Below are 22012 nucleotides of genomic sequence, written 5' to 3'. Positions count from 1 at the left end.
AAAAAATTAAGTAAATCAAAAAATGTGTGGCCATCCATTCATGTATTACATCAACTTTTTCTTATACAACTACTTGTCTTCCAAAAAAGTAAGTGAAGTCATCCATGCATTATCTCCAGAACTCACCCTAAAATACAAATTGCTTAAACCCTAAACAAGATAAATTAGAAATAGATGAATGAAAAATAGTGCAAAACCCTAAAAAAAAGAAAAACAAAACCTAAATACGAAGAGATAGATGGTAAGAACTCAACATTCAAGTTTTCAAGATTTGCCAGCAATAATGGTGGCTGAATAAGGAGGGAGATGACTAGTAGGGTGAAAAATTAAAAAGGTGATAATGGAAAAGTAAAAGAAGAGGGAAGAAGGAAATAAACAAGGTCTAAACATGTTGTAAATGCCAACGGGCATTTTCGTCCAGCTTTTACTGACAAGACCTTTTTTGTCCCTCGTTGATAATTTTGAAAAGCATGGGTCATGTTGATCATTTTGCCTAATGTTTGTCCCCCATTGGTAATTGTTCCTTTTTTAAACGAAGAAAGTAGGATTTATATTCTACAAAAAAATGTTCATTAATTAGACAAATAAGACAAGCACATAAGTGTAAAAATTGAAAGGAAAACAATTCCAAAACGGGGAACCCGTTTGTTAAATAAAGACGAAAGTGAAAATGACTGGTGATTTTGTCATTTTCGTAATGGTTTTAGTGTTTCAAGGGAATTTCGTGGTATGAGTTGCTGGTCGTCCCTTCTAAACCCAAGAATTGATAGATGAATGGACAAGGCAAAAAGTCAAGTTTACAATTAATGGCATTAGAATGTCATTTACCTGACCCATATGATATTGATCTCACAGACATAGCATGCACAATTGATCCAAGGTATATACATTAGAAAGGTAGCGGACCGCCTTTCGCAGGATGTAAAGATGTATAATTTGTGAAGAGAGACTCCTCCTGGTGTTTGTTTATAACAACCGTTTGTGATAATTTTCGAGATGATGTCGTTTGTTGAAAATTTAACCACTACATATTGCTTATTAGGCAATCTTCGGGATCTAAGAGGTGAGGGGCAAGAACAATTGATCTTGTAGAATATCATTAGGTGACCCACGTGATCTTGATCTTATCCCAACAGAACCTCCTATGCGGGTGACAATGGACGATAAAAACTAACGATTTAGCTTTTCTTGGTGGAACCCTAAACAAGGCTTGATGGATAAAGAACTAGATCATCCGATCAAGGTGTTGTTGGGGACATTTGGTTATACTTAATCTGATATAATCTAATCAGGTAATTAAACGAGGTAGAAGTGTTTTTTTAGGAAGGGTTTTCAAAGTATTCTTTTAGTATTTTTTTCAGAGCATAATCATGTCGTAAATGGCAAATTTTCCACCACTTATATCATTGGTGTACGATGTGCTAGACTAGCATCGACTTCATTCATCTGTAGTTTTGTGATGATAGCATTTATTAAAAAAATTAGCCTTATATATGGGTATTTAAGTCATTTACCGCGTATTTTTTAACGGGGATTTACTAGGGGCCATCGGAGAAAGGCATTCCGTAGCTGGCTGTTGCATGTGAGAGCAGCCACACGGACTCACTTTTCAGAAGATTTTGTCTTATTCATTTAATTCATCTCAGGTGGCAATGTGGCATGCTTTGAAATGCAGCAGCCAGCCGCGAAATGCAATTCTGCCATGGTCTCTAGTTATTCCCTCTCTTCTGAAAGACCTTTCATTTCCTTTCCAACCGTAATTTTGAAAGACTTCCCAACCATATTTTTTAAAGACTGTTCATGTCCTTATCATTAATCAATTATGTTGGTTTCCTCTCGTTAGAATGGGTGTAAAATCTGTTTTAATAGTAATTTTAGTAAAAAATTACAAAGGTGACTATGAGGATCAAGATAATAGATACTTGGGATTTGCTAGCGTCCATTGCAGAAGGCATTTCGCAGATGGGCTTTTGCATGTGAGAGCATCCACTTCATGAATGAAGACAAAATCTGCTGAAAAGTGAGCCTGTGTGGCTGCTCTCACATGCAACAACCCATCCACGAAATGCCTTCTGCGATGGACACTAGCAAATCCCTAAATTTTGGGTTTTCCGGGGCTTCTATAAAAAATCAAGGCCATTGATCTTGAAAAATAATCCATGGATTATATTCTATTGGGGGACATTTGGCTACTCCCTCTTCTCTGTTTTAGGGTTGAACAAAAAACCGGCCAAACCGATAAAACTGAATCGATCCGAGCCTTTCGGTTTGGTTTGGTTCGGTTTTTCCTGGTATTGGTTCGATCACGATTAAGACTTTTACCAATCCGATTCCGGTTGACGGTTTTTTAGCTTTATTCCGAAAATGGACCGAACTGAACCGATGGGAAACTGTAGACACCCGATTTTGGCCACCTCCTGTAGACGCCCATTTTTAACCCCCCCCCCCCCCCCCCTAACTCAAAATTGCACATCCTTTCTTTTGTCTTCTTATTAGAGGGCATTTTAGCCATTTTAGGTAGTCTAGGGATAATTCTGTCACTGTAGTCACCCTAAGGGTATGAAAATTTTAACTACTTGATTTGGATCTGTATTAAAGCTTAACCAAAAACCGAATAAACCGTGAACCAAACCAAACCAAACCGAACAGGTCAAAATTGGTTAGGTTTGATTCAGTTATACCCCAATTTTGTTGTGGCTTGGATTTTCTCCAAACTGATGGGAGGAGTTTGCTTCAAAAAAAATGTGCAGCCCTACTCTGTTTGGATTTAGGGAGGACACAAGCATTTGATTTACCTAGAATTAACCTTGTACCGTCCTCGCGATACAATTTTTTTTTTTTGGTCATTTCAGCAATTTTTCAGGTAGCTTTTTGACATGGGTGGACATGCCCAATTTTATATTTCCGACAGTGGAAATGCCCAAAATTTTAAGTATTTCCGAAATTTCTCTAAGCACCGATAATTCAAGCTCCGTGATATGATCTTATTTAATAATTAGCAATAATCTGCAAGTTACTATTTAATCCTCTAATAATATCTATTAGTTACTATTTAATAATTATTTAATATTTAGAGATTTAGTAAGAATCTTCATTGTTATTAGATATTTCTTTATTTAGCTTTATTACGATTCCCTTTTAGTGGGAAAGTGTTGTAGAAGAGATCTTTTATTAAGCATGTAATTGTCATTTTCAAGATATCAATGAATGAAAAATAATCTTTTTCTTTTCCTATACTTCTGTTGTTCTTGAGGTTATCTCCCCGGACGCGAGATTAATTAAGTCTCTCTTCCAAGCTCCGTACTAAGTGGTATCAGAGCCGACGATCTTCGGCTTTCATATCAATAATCATGGCAGATGGAACTAGACTTAAACAAATTGAGGCGGAATTGAAACTCCAATCTACCGCTATTTCTAAACTGCAAGAATCCGCCTCTCATCATTCGAAAGAGCTCACGAAGTTGCAGGATGCTGTTGCTCGATTTAAGGCTTCAACTACAACTCAGTTTATAGAAATTCTACGGCGCTTGGGAGCGCCTACCATTCCGACCGTACCCACCGATTCAGAAATTGAAGGCAACATTATTGATCAGAATGAGGTTGTTTTTCCACGAATCTCGGCTCCTCCTTAAGATACTTTTCAACCATGCTATGCGAAGATTGATTTTCCTAAATTTGCGGGTGATGATCTTCCTGATCAATTTGCGGGCTATACGAAGATTGATTTGAGGCTTCAACATAATGGGACGATTACAGCATATCATGAACGTTTTGAAAATTTGTCCAATAAAACTAAAGATCTTCCTGATCAATTTTTTGTAAGTGCGTTCTTTGCGGGACTTACAGATGAGATTCGACCAGGTGTGCAATTACACAAACCTACAACTCTTGATCAAGCCATTGAGTTGGCTGGGCTACAAGAGGAATCAGTTGATGCTATTATTTGTCGTCCTTGACCCCCTCCTACACCAGATCTACTGCCTTCTCCGCCAGGTCCAAAACCTCATTTTGGTAGTAACAATGGCCTTCCTCACCAGTTCAGCAACAATTTCCAAAATTTAGACCTTGAGGACAAGGTCATTTTGAAGGAGAAGGGAATTGATATGATCTTATTTAATAATTAGCAATAATATGCTAGTTATTATTTAATCCTCTAATAATATCTAGAGAAAACGATTCCTACACATATGTGTAGAGTTCTCTACACATTAGCTTAAAATACAGTGGGGGCCCACATTGTTTGGGTGGTCCAAGCCATCCATTTTAAAGGCCCTCACATAGATAGGGTGTCTACAAAAAATCAGATCCATAAGACCATCCCAACCCCACAATTTGTGGAGGTAAAATGGATGTCTTTAAACCTTCACAAATTAGTCCAATTTTTGCCTCCACAGTTCGAATGGTTAGGATGATCCTATGAATCTGATTTTTTGTGGACACCCTATCTATGTAAGGGCCTTAAAAATGAATGGTTTGGATCACCCAAATAATATGGCCCCCCACCGTATTTTAAGCTAGTGTGTAGATAACTTATTTACACATGGGTGTAGAAACCGTTTTCTCTAATATCTATTAGTTACTATTTAATAATTATTTAATATTTAGAGATTTAGTAAGAATGTTCATTGTTATTAGCTATTTTTTTATTTAGCTTTCTTACGATTCTCTTTTAAGTAGGAAAGTGCTCTAGAAGAGATCTTTTACTAAGCATATCAATTAATGAAAAATAATCTTCTTCTTCTCCTATATTTCTGTTGTTGGTTACCTCTCCGGACGAGAGATTAATTACGTCTCTCTTCCAAGCGCCGTACTACTCCGTACGTTGAAACAGAGAGAAAAATTGGAGGGACGAGTTGGAATTTGTCAGTTATAGACTTCTAGTATTATTTTCTTCGACTCCATGGATTCTCTCTTCTTTCGACTTTCTCCCGGGCCTTCACGCCTTGCACGTATTATTCCGTCAGTTCCAAAAGGTATGAGTTTCAAGTTTGCAAAAATTCAGTCTCCGCAACTTTATACTATCTGGGCACATTTTTTTTTCTACTTTCTTCTGTTTGGTACCCAAGTGAGATTGATTTTTTTTCATTGATCGAGGTTAAATTTGTGGTTTTGCTTCTGCTTGGCTTTCTCTTTTTGATACCCAAAAGCCCATTTGTTTTATTTTCTTTTTTCCTTCAAACATTTCGATTATAACTAGATATTTTAGAGATAACAAATGTAAGAGGAGGAGAAAAGGAGCACACAAACCATTTGGGAAGAAAGAAAGCTTACCCCCTTTCATTTCATCTTAGGGTTTTTATTTAGTTGATACAACTAAAATAACATGACAAATATGCCCCTATGCACAATATGAGAATACAAAATTGTCAATACCCCCCCTCAAGATGGAGCATAAATGACAATGTCGACCATGCCCAGTTTGGATAGAAACCATTGAATTCAATCTCTTCTAATCGATTTAGTAGAGATGTCTGCAGGTTGATCTTCAGACTTTAGGAAAGGGGTGCTATCTCATTGGAAACAGCCTTTTTGTCTTACAAAGTGATAAAGTCCACTTCAATATGTTTTGTTTGTTCATGAAAAATGGGATCAATAGAGTTATGAATGACCATCTGGTTGTCACAAAACCGTGAAATTGTTCAGCCAAGTTAACTCACATGCCGTGTGAGCCATAGCTCTGTATTTGGCTTCTCCACTAGAGTTCCTAAGATCTCGATAGCTAGTTGGAAACAGCATGGTACAGCATGCACGCATAGGGTCACTTTCGCAGTTAGTGCAGAGACGGGTTTTCAGGTTGCAGACGATGGAGAGAAGGTGACGGCACCTGCAATGGGGAGGATGGATTGCGATCCCTCTCCAAGGTTGACTGGGTGAGTCAACGGGTTGACGGCTACACATATGCATTGACTGTGTTGATCAAGTCAGTTGGAGTCAGAACCGAGGTGATTCGATGGTGTGTAGCTGGTACTTCGGAAGACCAATTGTGTTTTGCAACGACAGCAAACCGGTGGCAACATCAACAAAATATCTTTAGTGGTTGGGAATAAGTAATGTGGAGATTGTTGGGAAAGTTGCCTTATTTCCCATGACTTGTGGTGGGAAGGCAAAAAACAAGAAAGGCAAGTTTTTTTGGTTTTTTGAAAAACCTATGGTATTAAGACTCTCTTGAACAATCAAAGAGAGTGGTAGCAAGAGAGGCTTGGGTGTGAGGAGGGAGGGAGGTTTTTTCGTGGGTATTTTTTTCTCGGGTTCCTCTTGTCTCGGGTTTTTTCTCGGGTTCGCTTGTTTACGATTTTGTTTGAGAAGCAAGGAAAGGGTTGCGGGCTTGTGGGTTTCGTATTAAATGCATTGTAATCCCTGTATTTTGTTTTCTCATAGTGGAAGATAGTGTTCTTGCCCGTGGATGTAGGCATCTTGGCCGAACCAAGTAAAATCTTGGTGTTCATATTGTGGTTTTTATTTATTTTTACTTTTCCGCATTTTTTGTGCACGATCGGATAGGATAGGATTTTCCTGGCAGATTTCTCAACAGATGGTGCACATAATAGAGCTTGAAAGTTTCTTAGAAACTTGGATGGACATCCATATGACCCTTAAAAGCAAAGAGAAAAGCATGTATCATCTACCTTTGTCATTCCCAATGTGATAGAATGCTACATGCACATATTGCCAAGTTTTGGCAGAGTCAATAGATAAAGAAAAGGTGCCATGCCTTACGTGGTAAGGTGAACTAAATAAACTAGGGAGTGCACGTCCTCATCTTCCACAGAATGGCTCAAGGAATGATTGTAGCTTTATCTCATTTGACCTATTAGCAGAAAGCATCAACCTAGCTTTAGTTGGTGCATGAGATGTGTAATTATGTCATTTCTCTTTATAGAATTCTTTGTTCTTAAATTATAGGCACTTTTTTGTCTTTCACATGCCTGTAGATTCTGTACCATATAATTAGATTAACTCTTATGAGGAATTATATACTTGATGATGCCCAAGTCATCTGAGAACTTATCTGCTCACATTTGAAGAACAAGTGGACAATTTTTATATTTTAGCCCATTTTCATTTATTTATTTATTTTAGCCATGTAACCAAAAATTTGTTGTAAGCTTGGTTATTTTTATCAATTGTGTGGGGGAAATTTGTATCCCCCTCCCTCCTCTTCCCAATTGATAAATTAGTGAGGCGATATTTGAGCATGGATGTATCATATGTATCGCATCCAATATCTTGGTCATCTTTGTCTTCACAATCACAATCTTATAATGTCTCAATCTCTGGGATTGACAGTTTTTTTTTTTTTTTTTCTGTATCAGTTCAAATTTCAAATCGCAGCGCATGCAATATTATAGGCAGGTGCCGCATTGGAATGTGGCAAGGATGTCTCTCTAATCATCGTGCCGAAAACATTGACAGAAAAGCTTCATTTTACCAGAAATCCCACAAGCAATGCCGTGTGAATGCTACATCAGAGCAATCTTTAGGATCTGAACCTGAAGCTTATATTTCCAACAACACTTGGAAAGCGATAAAAGATTCTTCAAATGTCTTCTACCGGTTTTCGCGGCCCCACACAATTATAGGCACAGTAAGTTTGACTTTGAGAGGACATTTTCCTAAATAAATGCTGTCTTCTGCCTGGATTTTCAACCATGCCTCAGATGTTTATATTATTACTGACTAGGATTTATTGAAGCTATACTGGTAGTTTCTTTGTTTTTTCTTTTTTTCCTGAATGGTAGCTGTACTGGTATTTTCTCTATCCCCTGAAATAAGAATCATGCTTATAAAACTTATTTCTGATCAGGCATTGAGCATTATCTCAGTTTCTTTACTTGCTGTTGAAAGCATGTCGGATCTTTCTCCTGTGTTTCTCACTGGACTGTTGGAGGTGATGCTCTGAATTGTTTTCAGTTGGAATTTCCCTTTATATTTTGAAAAATTATCGTTAATTGCCTCATCTGATGAAGCTTATCACCATTTGTAGGCTGTGGTGGCTGCACTTTTCATGAATATTTACATCGTTGGATTAAATCAACTGTTTGACATAGAAATAGACAAGGTAACTATCCCTTCAGAATACTTTATTTGGATGTCTTTAAGCATGTTTTATGTGTGCTATTCTTTGTAGGCATATCCTGAACTTTAGGTATCTTGGCATGATGACTTTTCTTTGTCTTCTAAATCTCTTTTACTTGTGGAATCTAATCATAAATAAATAATCTGTCTTTTCCCTTCAGGTTAACAAGCCAGATCTTCCACTCGCATCAGGAGAATATTCTGTCAGGACTGGCACTATCGTTGTTTCAGCCTTTGCCGTTATGGTATGTTAGATAAAAAGTGTTTGGTTAAGCTGTATGTGTTTGTGAAAGAAGCTTGTGATTCAGTGACTTGCATCTAGTTTTCCAGAAAATAACTAAAGTTTCTTTGAGGGTTCAAATCAAGTGTTATGACCATAGTTGCAGGGGATTTTTTTTTTTTTTTTTTTGAATGGTAAAAGATTCATTCCAAGAAAAAAGACTGAGGATGTCTTTACAACGAATCAATGAATAAAGGAAAAAAAAATACATATAGAGAAAAAAAGAAAAAGTTAGGGGGGAAGGAAATCAAACAACTACCATTCAAAAAAAGGAAATCAAACAAGTTCAACTCCGCCCTATGAGCACCCGCTCTAACTAGTCTATTAGCAGCTTCGTTAGCCGTCCGCCATGAAGAAAAGATACTGAAGCGTCGTCTAGCCTATCGAAAATCTCATCAAAGAAAGCTGCAAATCTACAGGGAAACAAATGGGAACCCTGAGCCATCTAATCACATCTAGAGAGTCCCCTTCAATCACCACTTTTGTGAGATCAATATTGTCAAGAAGCCTTATTCCTTGGTGCACCGCTCGGACTTCAGCTTCAGTAGCATCGGTTACACCTAATGGACCTGAGAATGCTCAAATCACAGAACCCTGGTCGTCCCTAAGGACCCCCCGAATGCCAAAAGGATCAGTATTCCCCGAGCTTGAACCATCGAAGTTTGGCTTTAGAGACCTTAGCGCAGGGGGAACCAATCTTGAACAATCTTAGGCGATTATGTATAAGGAAAACAAGAAATAATGGGAACAAAACAATTATGTATAAGGAAAACTAGAAGGCACCTTTTTTTAAATGATGGGAAACAAGAAATCTTTAGGGAACCCTTGATATGCACTTTGCAGTACAAATGGAGACTGACTACATATCCCAAGTTCCCACATTGACGTTTTATTATCCTATCATTTACAACGGGAGTCCTACACTCACAGTGGATTTCGTGATTTACAGTCCCTACCATCTACATTGTAGATGTGGCACATGTGTAAAACGACTGGGACTCTTGATCTGTTGAGCCAGTACACCCAGCCCCAAAATCACAAGAATATAAGAACTTAAGGAGAAACAACCATTTCACAATTATTCAGGTTAGCATGTTTCCTATCAAGGGGATCCCTATGGGATTAATCATTTCTTATGTTCTTCATTGACTTGGTTTCCCTTTTTCTCAGAAAATTAGATGATTTGTTATTTGCCATCATATTTCTAATAAGTCACCTTATAACTTTTTTAAGTGTTTTCTTAAAAAATTTAGTTTGGAAGTTGAGAGAAAGTTTTTTTTTTTTTTTTCATGTGCAAATTAACGTACTACTCATATATTACATCAAAATGAGTCAATACAGTTTTCTCATCTAGAATAATTTGCTAGGGTTGACGGAAAAGCTTCATTTTACCTGAAATCCCCATAAGCAATGCCGTGTGAATGCTACATCAGAGCAACCTATAGGATCTGAACCTGAAGCTTATATTTCCAACAGCACTTAGAAAGTGATAAAAGATTCTTCAAATGTCTTCTAACCATTAAAAAAAAAAAAATCTGCTAGGGGGTTGTTTTCTTTCATACACTTTCTCAACTATAACATATATGGAGGTGTGGACAGGCTTGTGGTAGTGGTGCATGAAAGTGGCAATACATGTCCAGTTATCCAATGCAGTGGTTACTAGTGGTATATCCTTACAAATATACAAAGACTTACCAAGTGAGGATTCACTTCATATGTCCATGATGATAAGGCTATATTAGCATTTTGCTCCAGATTGATCCTTTTAACCAACTCGAGTCCTTCGTTATTTGCCTTTGTAAAAGCATGCAATGTCATTTGCACGAGTAGGAAAGCGTTCCAGAATGTCTATTATTCTAATGTCCCATAAATGTAATCGTCAATTAGCAGTTAACCATACAACAACTGAAAGACCATATTGGTTTCTTGTTGCTGCATGCCATTTTTAGGTTGGGTTTTACTGGGTTTTATCTTTAGAAGTATGGCCAGAAATGACATGGGAAAATTTACTTAGTTTGCTGCGAATCATAAAAATGGTTAATATCCACTTTATGATCATATGATGATGCTCTTTATGTTACTATTCTATTATGAGGGGACTTATGTAGTATCGTACAGATAAACACTTTTTATGTTTGTTCTTCCCCACACAACCTTCCATCCACATAATCATCTTATCACTTCTGACTAGAAACTTATAAACAATATGAATATGATGCAAAATACTTGCCAGAGTACTTATCAATATATTTCCATTGCAGAGCTTTTTCATTGCATGGGTTGCTCGTTCTTGGCCACTATTTTGGGCCCTTTTCATCAGCTTTATACTTGGTACTGCATATTCATTCGATGTAAGTTTTGTCAATTTTTCTTATGAGCCTTCTACTTTAGTTTTCTTATAATTGAACTTCTTAGCATGTGTTTTTACTCATAGTTTTATCATCTTCAACTCTATTCCTCGATATGTTTGCAAGAAACATATCGACATACAGTAGCGACTGGATGGATCATTCAGGGAATCTTTTATTCTTACACCTAGATTATCTTTATTTTCCATGTGCCCATATTTCTGCATTTCAGTAGGTGAGTACCTCGTCTCATTTTCTCCATGCCTTTATTTTTCATGCGCCCATATTTCTGCATTTCAGAAGGTGCCTACCTCGTCTCATTTTCTCCATGCTGAGAAGTCATTGTGAATTTCAGTGTTTTAGTTGAAGAAGAAACTTTTTAACCTCAGAATCTGACCTAAATTTTCACGCCTATAGATATCTATGCTTTGAATTGAGAGGACCAATAACCAGTACTCAATTAATTCGTACTACTAGAGAAGTCCTTGATAACCTGTTATTGAAATTACTAAAATGTAGGAAGAGGTAAACATATTAGCTCAATTGACCCATTTGTCAAACGTCAAAACATGCTACCAATAAGGCAAAATTGCTCCCCCCCACCCTCTCATGGTTTTAAATTTCGGCCGAAATATTTCGGTTTCGGTGGAAAACGAAACAAAATTCACAGTGAGTCGGAAAAGTACCAAACTTCGCCGAAACGTTTCGTTTCGGTAAAATTTCGGTGAAGTTTCGGAAATTTCGGAAATTTCGGTGAAACGTTTCGGAAATTTCTACAAGATTTTGTCCGAAATTTCGTACTGAAACCGAAACGTTTCGGTTTCGGTGATGACCGAAACCGAAACCGAGATTTAAAACCTTGCCCCCTCCCCGCCCACCCACCCACTCGTCCACCCACCCACGCACACACACAGATAGTAATCTTTGCTGCAGATGGGCTCCACGACGAGCTGCCTCCGAGATACAATGATCTGATGCCTTAGGTAGTGTGCTTTCACAAAACCTTCTGTACTGCAAATATGTTTGATTGTTTTCCACTAGAAAAGCCAAGGACACAATAATAGAACCTCATGCAATAGCATAGAAAATGACTTACAGAAAAGAAAAAAGGGCTCTGATCTTTTGCTTCCATGTCTTTCGAAAAAAGAGAAGCTCATCTTATCGTCCAAATCCCTGTAAGGGTCCCCTAGTTAATGGTCAAAATCGGCAAATAATTGGTTGATTACAAATCCGTGCACTCATTAACACACTCTTAAAACAGATTGAATAATTAAACGTTATGAAAATAGTTAGGATGAAATGGGATTAAAATAGCCTTAAAATAGTAAATTCACATGATATTGTGGGCAAAAGAGTAAATATACTTATGGACAACTAAGTATGTAGGGCCCATATTTTTTGTTCAGGTTTTGAGCAACAGAAGCTAACTTCACTGGTGTTGTCATTTTTAAAATGATTACGAGGAAGAGATATGACATGATTGTAGAGAGGTATCAAGTTACACTAAATATGATCCTTTTTGGTGATGAGCGAGAGAATGTCGAATGTCTACGTGTAAAGGCAAATGTATTCACGGAACTGAAGGTGATGAAGATTCAATACATTTGGAATACATAAAGGACTCCAATGGTGATTTCTGCAATGGCAGGTCCACTGCTAGTGATTTCTTTTGATACAGTCATTTATTATTTGTAGTTCTCCGCATGTGTCTATCTTTCAATGTCTATGTTTTGGTTTTATGCTGGTTGTATCCAGATTCCTATTCTTTGTTCGTTGGAAATCTTATAAAATCACAGAAACATATGGAAACATATGCAAATGATAGAATTTACTTCAGGAAATGCTGGAATAAACACAAATTCACGCTTAAAAATCATCACATAAGCAAGACAGACATCTATAATGGTTTAAAAACATCAAACACCTACTTGCATTGTCACGCATGTCTGTTGTAATTCATATAAATTTGTATACATAGTACATACACCATATTTCACATGCAATTCCTATAAATATAATTATGTAACATGTACCGATATAGTATACCAATAGTGCACTTGTGATTTTGATTTCGATATACATTTCGGATTCGGTATCATTTCAGTGGAGAAGGAAATGGAAACAGTTGGTTGTTTCATGTTGGTTTCGGCGGGCTTTAACCTGTACGATGGTCATAAGCAAATAATCATTCTAGATAGGAAAAACACATTTTACAAATTATGCCACTTCTCCACATTTGTCTCTATGTATCCATATTTTTCTGTAATTTTCTCTTTTGCTTACAATAAATTATAGGTAGACCATGATTCAATCCTCGCCACTCGAGGAGCATGCCTTGTGTCACGGGGAAACAGTTCAGGACACAACCGGTATTAAAATCCATCCCGTCTTGTCTCGTTGCGTCTTGGAAATGCGTTGTTTATAGCACCTTTGGTCGCCACTCGCCGCTAAGCTGGTTGGTTGGCCAAACTCTATAGGAGGAGTTGACCCCGTGACTTGCTGACTCCTCCCCCGTTAGGCCCAGCAGGTGTGGGCAGGAGCCTTGGTGGCTTGCTCATGGGTTGCAAGAGGACTTACTTGTGCATTTGTTGCACACAGTAGGAAATCATACTTCAACTCGTAGGCGTGCCCTAAGGGAGCTTTGGGTGCGGACTGCGAGCTATCCATAGGGATGCTCCAGTTTCTTTGGTCGAGGATGGGGGCCAAAGACAGTGCATGTAGGGTTGGGTTCCCACATGTATTGCGCGTACGGACCGGTGCAGGGGGCTACCTATACTGTTTGCCCTTCTGCACCGCGGTACGTCTTGTGGGTAGGCCATTCTCTAGGTCTTCCATGGGTTAGTGCCGGGGCGACTTCGGTTGCCCTCGCGAGGAGTACACCTTGCGGATCAGTCCATGGGGCATCTTGCTCCTTGGATGACCAAGCCCCAGCGCTTGGCGGATTGGTGCGTGGCATCGTCATGCCTCGTACCCGATGGACTTTGCATTAGGCCCCAAGGCCTTATGTTCGATGTACTCGTGATGCAGGCTGATCATGAGTGTGGCTATCTAGAAGTGCATGTCAAGATCTGAGCCAAGTAGCCTGTTGAACAGCTTAGAGTTGTGTGCTCATTCGAAGCATCAAGGGGTGTTGGCGTGTAGGGCCTTTACAGCCTTGCACGATTGAAGGCTTGCCCTAGCATCGGTGCATGTTGGGGCGCCGCACGGGTTATTCCGTTGCTCAAATATTTGGCCCGTGACAGTTGGTATTAGAGCAGAATGTCCAAGCTATGTATTCAAAGTGTGCTTTGAGAATTGGTGCCAGATGGTATCTAGTGCCAGATCAGAGCAGGTTGTGAATCAAGAGTTTTTCAAGGAGCTGATACAGTTGGTGTCTGTGCTGGCATAGTTGCAATGTCTGCGGCTATGATTAGTTCATCTCTAGTGCATGTTGCTTCGCACAAAGGAACGGGAAATGCTTTATGTTGTGGCGGAGTTGGAAAGAGCTTGAATGTTAGCACACCAAGTTGGAAGTGCTAAGTTGCGGATGTCTTTGAATCTAACACTTTGAAAGTCCATTAGTCAGCCGAAGAAGAGTTGAAATTGCGTGGGTATGTTCCTTTCAATGGACTCTCCCTTATTCTACTTGAGTCGCGCAACAGAGGCGCGATGGCCTGCAAAGATTAGTACCATCAATGTTTGTTCAAGCATTGCTCAATGGATTTGCCTGAAGCTTGATACAGTGTCAGAGCTGCAACCATCAGCGAACAGGTTGGTATCTTTCAGTGACCCACCGATGTGTGAGATCGGAAGTGGCAGTTGGGGAGTTGTGAATGCTCCGTTGCAGTGTTGGCTAAACATTGATGTGTTAGCATATGGCCTTAAGGGCTTGCTATGAAAAAAGGGTTGGCTGCTGACATAAGCCTTCCCCTATCAGATGAGGTGTTGAACGTGTCGGCACCAAAGCGCTCATCAAAGTGAATTTGCTTGCTCAGTGTGATGGCATAACCAGTTTGACAAATTAGCAGACATGCTCAGGATGAAGAGCTGGTCAATGACTGAAGTACTTTTATGGCAGTTCACAATTATAATCGAGCATGCGTGATGCTCTTCTCAAAAAGACCTTGGAACGAACGCCAAGGCCGCTTAGATTTGATAATGGGTTTGCTGTGCTGATATGGGACAGTGTGGTGAGCTCAGATGGCATATGGGCAGACTGTGTTGGTATGGGTCGACATGGTATGTTTGTGTGTTTCTTGCTGCTTTAGAATCTCTTTGTTTGTCGAAATTGAAAGGACATCTCAATCTGAATGATGGAATATTTGGGTGGTTAGCAGTGTGAGTACTAGCCGCAAGTGCCCAAGGAGACCATTTGTGGCATAAGGGTTGATTGTTCAAATCAAGTTCTATAGTGTTGAACAGAAGCAGGCAAGACTAAGCGTCACGTTGATTGATCCCAACAGGGGATTCTTGGCCTCAAGGAGGAGGCGAGACCGATGTGGTGGTCTCTTTGCTTGGGAGTGCTTGTGGACTCCGTGGTTGGCTTGCACTTTGCGGGTGGCAAGTGCTGCACTTGGCCGAAAGTGAGGCAGGTGCTGTGCCAGAAGTGGTGGCACATTCAGGGAGAGACGAAGCGGTGCTAGTTGGCCATTTCGGAAGACCACTCCAGAGGAAGCTCGAGTGTAGCTAAGGAGGAACTTGAGAGTTGCTTGAGGGAAGGATTCAAGTTTGGTCGCTCTGCCCTTATGGAGTTTGGTGGAGTGCTCAGAACCATCATCACCGGTTGTAGGTGAGCCAAAACCTTCCGTGCCGAAAGTGATGGCACGTTATCTGGTTGTAGGTGAGCCAAAACCTTCCATGCCGAAAGTGATGGCGTATTATCCGGTTGTAGGTGAGCCAAAACCTTCCGTGCCGAAAGTGATTGCACGTTATCCGGTTGTAGGTGAGCCAAAACCTTCCGTGCCGAAAGTGATGGCACGCTATCCGGTTGTAGGTGAGCCAAAACCTTCCGTGCCGAAAGTGATGGCACGTTATCCGGTTGTAGGTGAGCCGAAACCTTCCGTGCCGAAAGTGATGGCACGTCATCCGGTTGTAGGTGAGCCAAAACCTTCCGTGCCGAAAGTGATGGCACGTCATCCACAGCGTTTGTAGGCACCGTCAGAAAACCTTCGCCTAGTTTGATGGAGTCCGGGAAAACCATCGTTGTTGAAGATAACTCCAGCAGAGCTATAGAGCAGTGATTGGCAGAACTTGAGGCAGTGTGGTATGCAGTAGAAGTCAGAATGTGCTGATTGTCGAAGTACCAGTGGTAGCTGTTTTCAAGATTGAGAAGTCATTGTTATTGTGGAACTGAGCTTCACAGAGCGTTCAGTGTCGACGAGGGCGTCGACGTTATCAGGTGGGGGAGTGTCATGGGGAAACAGTTCAGGACACAATCGGTATTAAAATCCATCCCGTCTTGTCTCGTTGCGTCTTGGAAATGCGTTGTTTATAGCACCTTTGGTCGCCACTCGCCGCTAAGCTGGTTGGTTGGCCAAACTCTATAGGAGGAGTTGACCCCGTGACTTGCTGCCTCCCCCGTTAGGCCTAGCAGGTGTGGGCAGGAGCCTTGGTGGCTTGCTCATGGGTTGCAAGAGGACTTACTTGTGCATTTGTTGCACACAGTAGGAAATCATACTTCAACTCGTAGGCGTGCCCTAAGGGAGCTTTAGGTGCGGACTGCGAGCTATCCATAGGGATGCTCCAGTTTCTTTGGTCGAGGATGGGGGCCAAAGACAGTGCATGTAGGGTTGGGTTCCCACATGTATTGCGCGTACGGACCGGTGCAGGGGGCTACCTATACTGTTTGCCCTTCTGCACCGCGGTACGTCTTGTGGGTAGGCCATTCTCTAGGTCTTCCATGGGTTAGTGCCGGGGCGACTTCGGTTGCCCTCGCGAGGAGTACACCTTGCGGATCAGTCCATGGGGCATCTTGCTCCTTGGATGACCAAGCCCCAGCGCTTGGCGGATTGGTGCGTGGCATCGTCATGCCTCGTACCCGATGGACTTTGCATTAGGCCCCAAGGCCTTATGTTCGATGTACTCGTGATGCAGGCTGATCATGAGTGTGAGTATCTAGAAGTGCATGTCAAGATCTGAGCCAAGTAGCCTGTTGAACAGCTTAGAGTTGTGTGCTCATTCGAAGCATCAAGGGGTGTTGGTGTGTAGGGCCTTTAAAGCCTTGCACGATTGAAGGCTTGCCCTAGCATCGGTGCATGTTGGGGCGCCGCACGGGTTATTCCGTTGCTCAAATATTTGGCCCGTGACACTTGCCTTGAGAAAGTAAGACTTTAGAAAACTTGTTGCGGTTTTTTGTCTTTTAAGCCCTTAAACTACTTTTGGAAATTTTTTTCTTTCTAGCCTCTGTTCTTTGCCCTTTTTTAGAATAAGTTGTTTCTTGTGAGGACTCAACTCTTTTAAAGTTCATTTCTGAGGAGTATCAGTCTAAGCATCTGCTCTGACTTGTGGGTGAGCTAAAATTTGTTCACCAATTAATTGACTAGATCATTTTGTATTTTCCAGAGAAGCACACATCTTTTCCAAAGTTAACTTGAGGGCAATATGATTGTGCTCTGTGTTAATCCATGCTATATGTTAATATAGTCTAAATACAACATGCATGCATTTTTAGATGATAATATACTTATCCGCACAAATATCCTAATATTGGTAATTTTAGGACACAAAGTTAACCACATGTTATGAGAAAGGTTTGGAACAATGCGATCATGGGTTCAGTTCCAATTTACATTCCATATGCATTGATAATTTGATACATACATTCACAATCAAATGTACATGCTTATAAGTCTTGAAAATTAGTGCCCGTAATGATGTTTTATCAATGGTAACTGTTTCAGCTACCATTTCTAAGATGGAAGAGATTTGCTTTGGTTGCGGCTATCTGCATCCTGGCTGTACGGGCAGTGATTGTTCAACTGGCCTTTTTTCTGCACATGCAGGTTTGTTTATGCTTGTCAAAATGCTTTTCCTTATCTTATAAGTAAGCTACCATTGTAAAGATTTGAAGCTTCTTATCTGTTTAAAATTTAAGATACAATTATTATGTATATAGATTTCTTTTATCCTCGCAGCTCTATCACTAATGTATCATGTTTAATGTATTTTCCAGACCTTTGTTCTAAGAAGACCAGCAGCCTTCTCAAAGCCATTGATATTTGCTACTGCTTTCATGAGCTTCTTCTCAGTTGTTATAGCATTATTTAAGGTAAAGCTCCTAACTTTCATTTATTTTGGTAATGTAAACTGGGGACTTCATCATGTTAGCAAAGTGAAGCTCTTGATTATGCATTGCTCAATATTTTGAGTTTCGAGGCTAAATATAAATTGCAAGATGCCCTGCATCTTATTTTATAACTTAGTAGCAGGTTTATCTTAGATTGTGATGTCCTTTTTCATTTTTGTAATTATGACTTGGAGTTGAAGTAGCTGCTTAATGTGAACGTAGTGTAGTTGGTTGAGTGGGATCTATCCGTTACAATTGATACTCAATACCTGTCCCAAGAGTTAACTTTTCTTTCCATATATACCATATGATAGCAAACGGTGCTAGCTGCCAAAAAGATTGTCCCTCTTTTCCGAACAAATCACTATGCCATTGCAAGATGGTCCTCTTGATAGTTCTATGAAAGACTCAATCTATTCTGAAGCATTTTATAATGGCCCACCAAATCCGGGTGGCAAAGGAGAAAACAAAAAATGTGGTCTAGGGATTCCTCTCTGTTTGTAGAAAATGCTTCCTGCAGAATTCTTTAAGGGTTTTTATCTACGGTTGTAATCAACCTAGATCAAATTTGTTTCCACTGCAAGTTTCATATTTTATATCTACTAAAGCTTAGCTGGTGTGAATTTTTGGCAGTAATTTTCCCTTGATATTTGATTCCAGATTTGAATTACACTGTGGATATTAGTAATCGAGAGCTACCATCGACTCTTGGTTCATAGTTTTAGTATATTTTAATCATAAATTGATATCAGGGTGTCAATCATAGATACTTCATCAATCATTCAAATAAAAAAAGTTGGATACTTGTTTTTCTATAGATGCTATGTTGGGCACAAGTGAACAACGCGTGACCTTTTTTTTTTTTGTCCAAGATCCAGCATATCTCTATTATAAATAATTTGTGAAGCATTGTTCATCCTTTACTGGATTCATATGTAGGATATACCTGATATTGATGGAGATCGGATATTTGGCATTCGGTCCTTTAGCGTACATCTTGGCCAAAAGCGGGTCAGTCCTCAATGAACTTTGGTTCTTTATTTCAAACGGAAAATAGACTAGTTTTAAGATGATGGAATCTTCTTATTTTCTTTAACTTATCAAATCTTTCTATGAACAGGTATTCTGGACTTGTGTATATCTTCTTCAGATGGCCTATGGTGTTGCCGTGGTGTTAGGATTGTCGTCTTCCTCCATTTGGAGCAAATTCATAACGGTGTGCAGTCAACCTTTTTGCTACTTCATTCAATATCAGCTTAGTCTCCTCTGCTTCAGCTTGAGTTTGTTTTGGCCTCTCTTATTTGAGAAGCACCAGAAATGAAACTAAAATGGAAAAAAGGATTCAAAACGAAGAAAACAAGAAAGGAACAATGGACGATGGCCATGAGCAATAACTCATTCTTAGTTTGAACGTTTTGTGCACTTTCGTGTCATGTAGATTCTCCTAGAGAATTTTTATATATGGTGAAACTACTCTGAGATTTTCCAATAGTCAACTTCAAACTGACTTCTATAATGAGAGACAACCAACCCCTTTTATAGTTTAAACATCCTGTGCACTTTCATGGCAGCTTGATAAAATTACTCAGGTTTTCCATAGTCTTCAACCGACAAGCTTTGAAGTAATGATACTTTTTTAATTAAATTGCAAAATAAATGTTGTTACTTAGAAAGATATGTACTATTATAGTGGTAGTTTGGGACTTCCTTGCTTTATATATATATATATATATTTCAGAAAAAGAGAAAAGTGGAAAAATAAGGTTGTTTATTTCTCCTCCAAAGATCTGTCCTTCTAGAGTTGTTTCACAGCAGATGCACCTTTGAATATATGGAAATAACCAAAATGCTCCAGATAAATCATGAACTGGCACGTGTTGTTCAGCTGTCACTTAATGACTCTTTCACATACCATCAGACCTCCGTTGCTTTTCCATCTGCAAACCAAAAAACCCTACCTTTATCTATCATCTTCTTCTCTAATATGACCAACTTAACAGTGATATCTCAAGTGAACTTCAATTACCCACATTTTGTGAAGTGGAGTTCTTCCCTCTAAATAATACATACATTATCAACAGTGAAGCGAGAAATGCACATCAGAACTTGCAACCATCACAACACTTCCCAAAGAATACTTGCAAAACTAAATAAACCTAAATCACAGCATCCAACTGCTAAGATCAACTCCTCACAACTTACTGACTTAATATCAAAATGGGTTACTTGGACTCAAAACATTCTGCATACAAACTAGCTTTAGTGCTATTCACATGGAGATGTGGGCGCAATCCTTACTGGAGTTGGTAATGAGTTGCAATATTCCTTTTTATAGTGCTATAAGTAGTAGCTATTTTATGTTTACTTCAAATTTTTGGATGGAATATGACTGCTTTGCTTCTTTGCTTCAGGTTTTGGGCCATGGCATCCTTGCTTCGATTCTCTGGAATCGTGCTAAATCTCTTGATTTGGAGAGTAAAGCTGCAATAACATCCTTCTACATGTTTATTTGGATGGTAAGAAATGACCCAAGCTGACATAACATTTAACATTACGCACCATGAGAGAAAGTTGGTGACACATCCCTGTGCCGAATCGGCTCAGGGTTCGGCATGTTTGACTCACTTAGGCCATGGTTTAGTAGCCATGAAAGGTTTTTCCATGGAATATTAGTGTATCATGTTGTAGGAGAAGACCAAGGAAGGTGCAAGAGGGAGAGAATTGAACTGGGCATGAGTGAAGAGAGCTGAGAAATGGCTGAAAAACAAGGAAAAAAAAAATTCAACTCAAAATAGAGTTTTTATTTTCCTTATTTTCAGCCACTTTGCACCGTCTCCTCACTCATGGCCTCTCAATTCTCTCGTCTTCTGTTCCATCTCCCTACGCCAATCTCAACACTTGGTAAGCTAAAGTATTCCTTGAAAAAAAAAAATCCGTGGTTCCCAAACATGGGATTAGAGCTATAAATTAAAAAATCAAGGAAAAAAAACACATTAAAAATTGATTAGTTATCTCTCCGGAGACATTTTGTTTCAGCGACTCTCTTCTTTTGTATCTTGCAGCTGTTTTATGCAGAGTACCTGCTGATTCCGCTCGTGAGATGATGATGCTGTAAATCAAAGTGAAATAAACGGCGACGATGAAATTGTATTTCTAGATTGTACCGTCAAGATCAACACTAAAGGTTAATTCTTGGGTCCCACAATGGGACATGCATTTGCAATCAAGACCATTGATCTTGTAGAAAATAATGAGACAAACTAAAACTATTTAAAGACATGACAAAAATACTTTTAAGTACCTAAGTAACTGATGCACCAAAGCCCCAAGGCTGATGAAACACGCATTGGGTTAGGCCCCTGAACCACTTATACCCGGTTCGTGTTAGATTTTGACAATCGATTGTGAATCAGAAACCGATTATTGGACTCACAATCGGTTGTCAAAATCTAAAACAAACAGGGTCTTAGGATCCTAACAATTGACGACTCTGCAACTAATGCCCCCACCGGCACACCCTGTGATGGCTTCCACTTGGGTTGTTCTAGGTAGTCCCTACTTTGTGATGGCTCCTAATGCGGTTGCTCGAGGCAACCCTTTAATTTTCATTGAAATTAAATTCGGACAGGACAATATTTTTACCCCATAATCTGTTAAATGTCTCAACCCTTAAATAGATTTATGTCTAAATTGGCCAATCTAAACAACATAAGACTGATATTTGTGAAAATCTATTTCATCCGAAGACTTTTACACTTCCAAACACTACCTGTAGGAGCCTTGAGCTCTATTGTATCAGTGGGTGTTGACCAGCAAGTAACTATTTTTCCGATTATATGAGAGCCATTCTCAGCTCATTATTGGAGGAGAGAATCCCCACACATGCTACTTTTTAGTAGATTCTGTCTCACTAGTTTAATTCATGGGGGGGTGGATTTTCTCTCTCACAAAAGTGAGCTCCAAAATGGCTTTCTGCAAAATTGCCTAGCAATTCGCTAACTATTATGTTAAAATTCCTATTTCGGTAGGAGCTTTGAGGCCATG

At 39.5% G+C, this 22012-nt stretch overlaps 1 protein-coding gene across 1 annotated transcript; it reads left to right on the top strand.

Moving 5' to 3' along the window:
• Positions 1-4669: 4669 nt before the first annotated feature.
• On the top strand, positions 4670-21273 carry LOC143850838 (putative homogentisate phytyltransferase 1, chloroplastic). Its single transcript, XM_077360101.1, has 12 exons — positions 4670-4973; positions 7314-7585; positions 7805-7888; positions 7985-8059; positions 8238-8321; positions 10618-10707; positions 17583-17684; positions 17855-17950; positions 18908-18979; positions 19089-19184; positions 20380-20484; positions 21031-21273. Exons 1-12 carry the CDS (start codon positions 4901-4903, stop codon positions 21070-21072), a joined length of 1191 nt encoding a protein of 396 aa, XP_077216216.1. The 5' UTR covers positions 4670-4900; the 3' UTR covers positions 21073-21273.
• Positions 21274-22012: the final 739 nt, after the last annotated feature.

This window comes from Tasmannia lanceolata, unplaced genomic scaffold, assembly GCF_043159265.1.
Source record: "Tasmannia lanceolata isolate RefF3 unplaced genomic scaffold, GAP_Taslan_0.1 ptg000018l, whole genome shotgun sequence".
Classification (NCBI taxonomy): domain Eukaryota; kingdom Viridiplantae; phylum Streptophyta; class Magnoliopsida; order Canellales; family Winteraceae; genus Tasmannia; species Tasmannia lanceolata.
The sequence above is the reverse complement of the archived record's forward strand: the minus strand, read 5'-3'. Positions and strand labels throughout refer to the sequence as shown.

What these genes read in the sequence shown, in the direction of transcription:
- LOC143850838 (XM_077360101.1), top strand. Translation starts at nt 4,901, where the DNA reads ATGGATTCTCTCTTCTTTCGACTTTCTCCCGGGCCTTCACGCCTTGCA. An exon ending in TTTCAGCCTTTGCCGTTATG is followed by an intron (nt 8,322 to 10,617) that starts GTATGTTAGATA and finishes TTTCCATTGCAG; the next exon opens with AGCTTTTTCATTGCATGGGT. An exon ending in GTACTGCATATTCATTCGAT is followed by an intron (nt 10,708 to 17,582) that starts GTAAGTTTTGTC and finishes TAACTGTTTCAG; the next exon opens with CTACCATTTCTAAGATGGAA.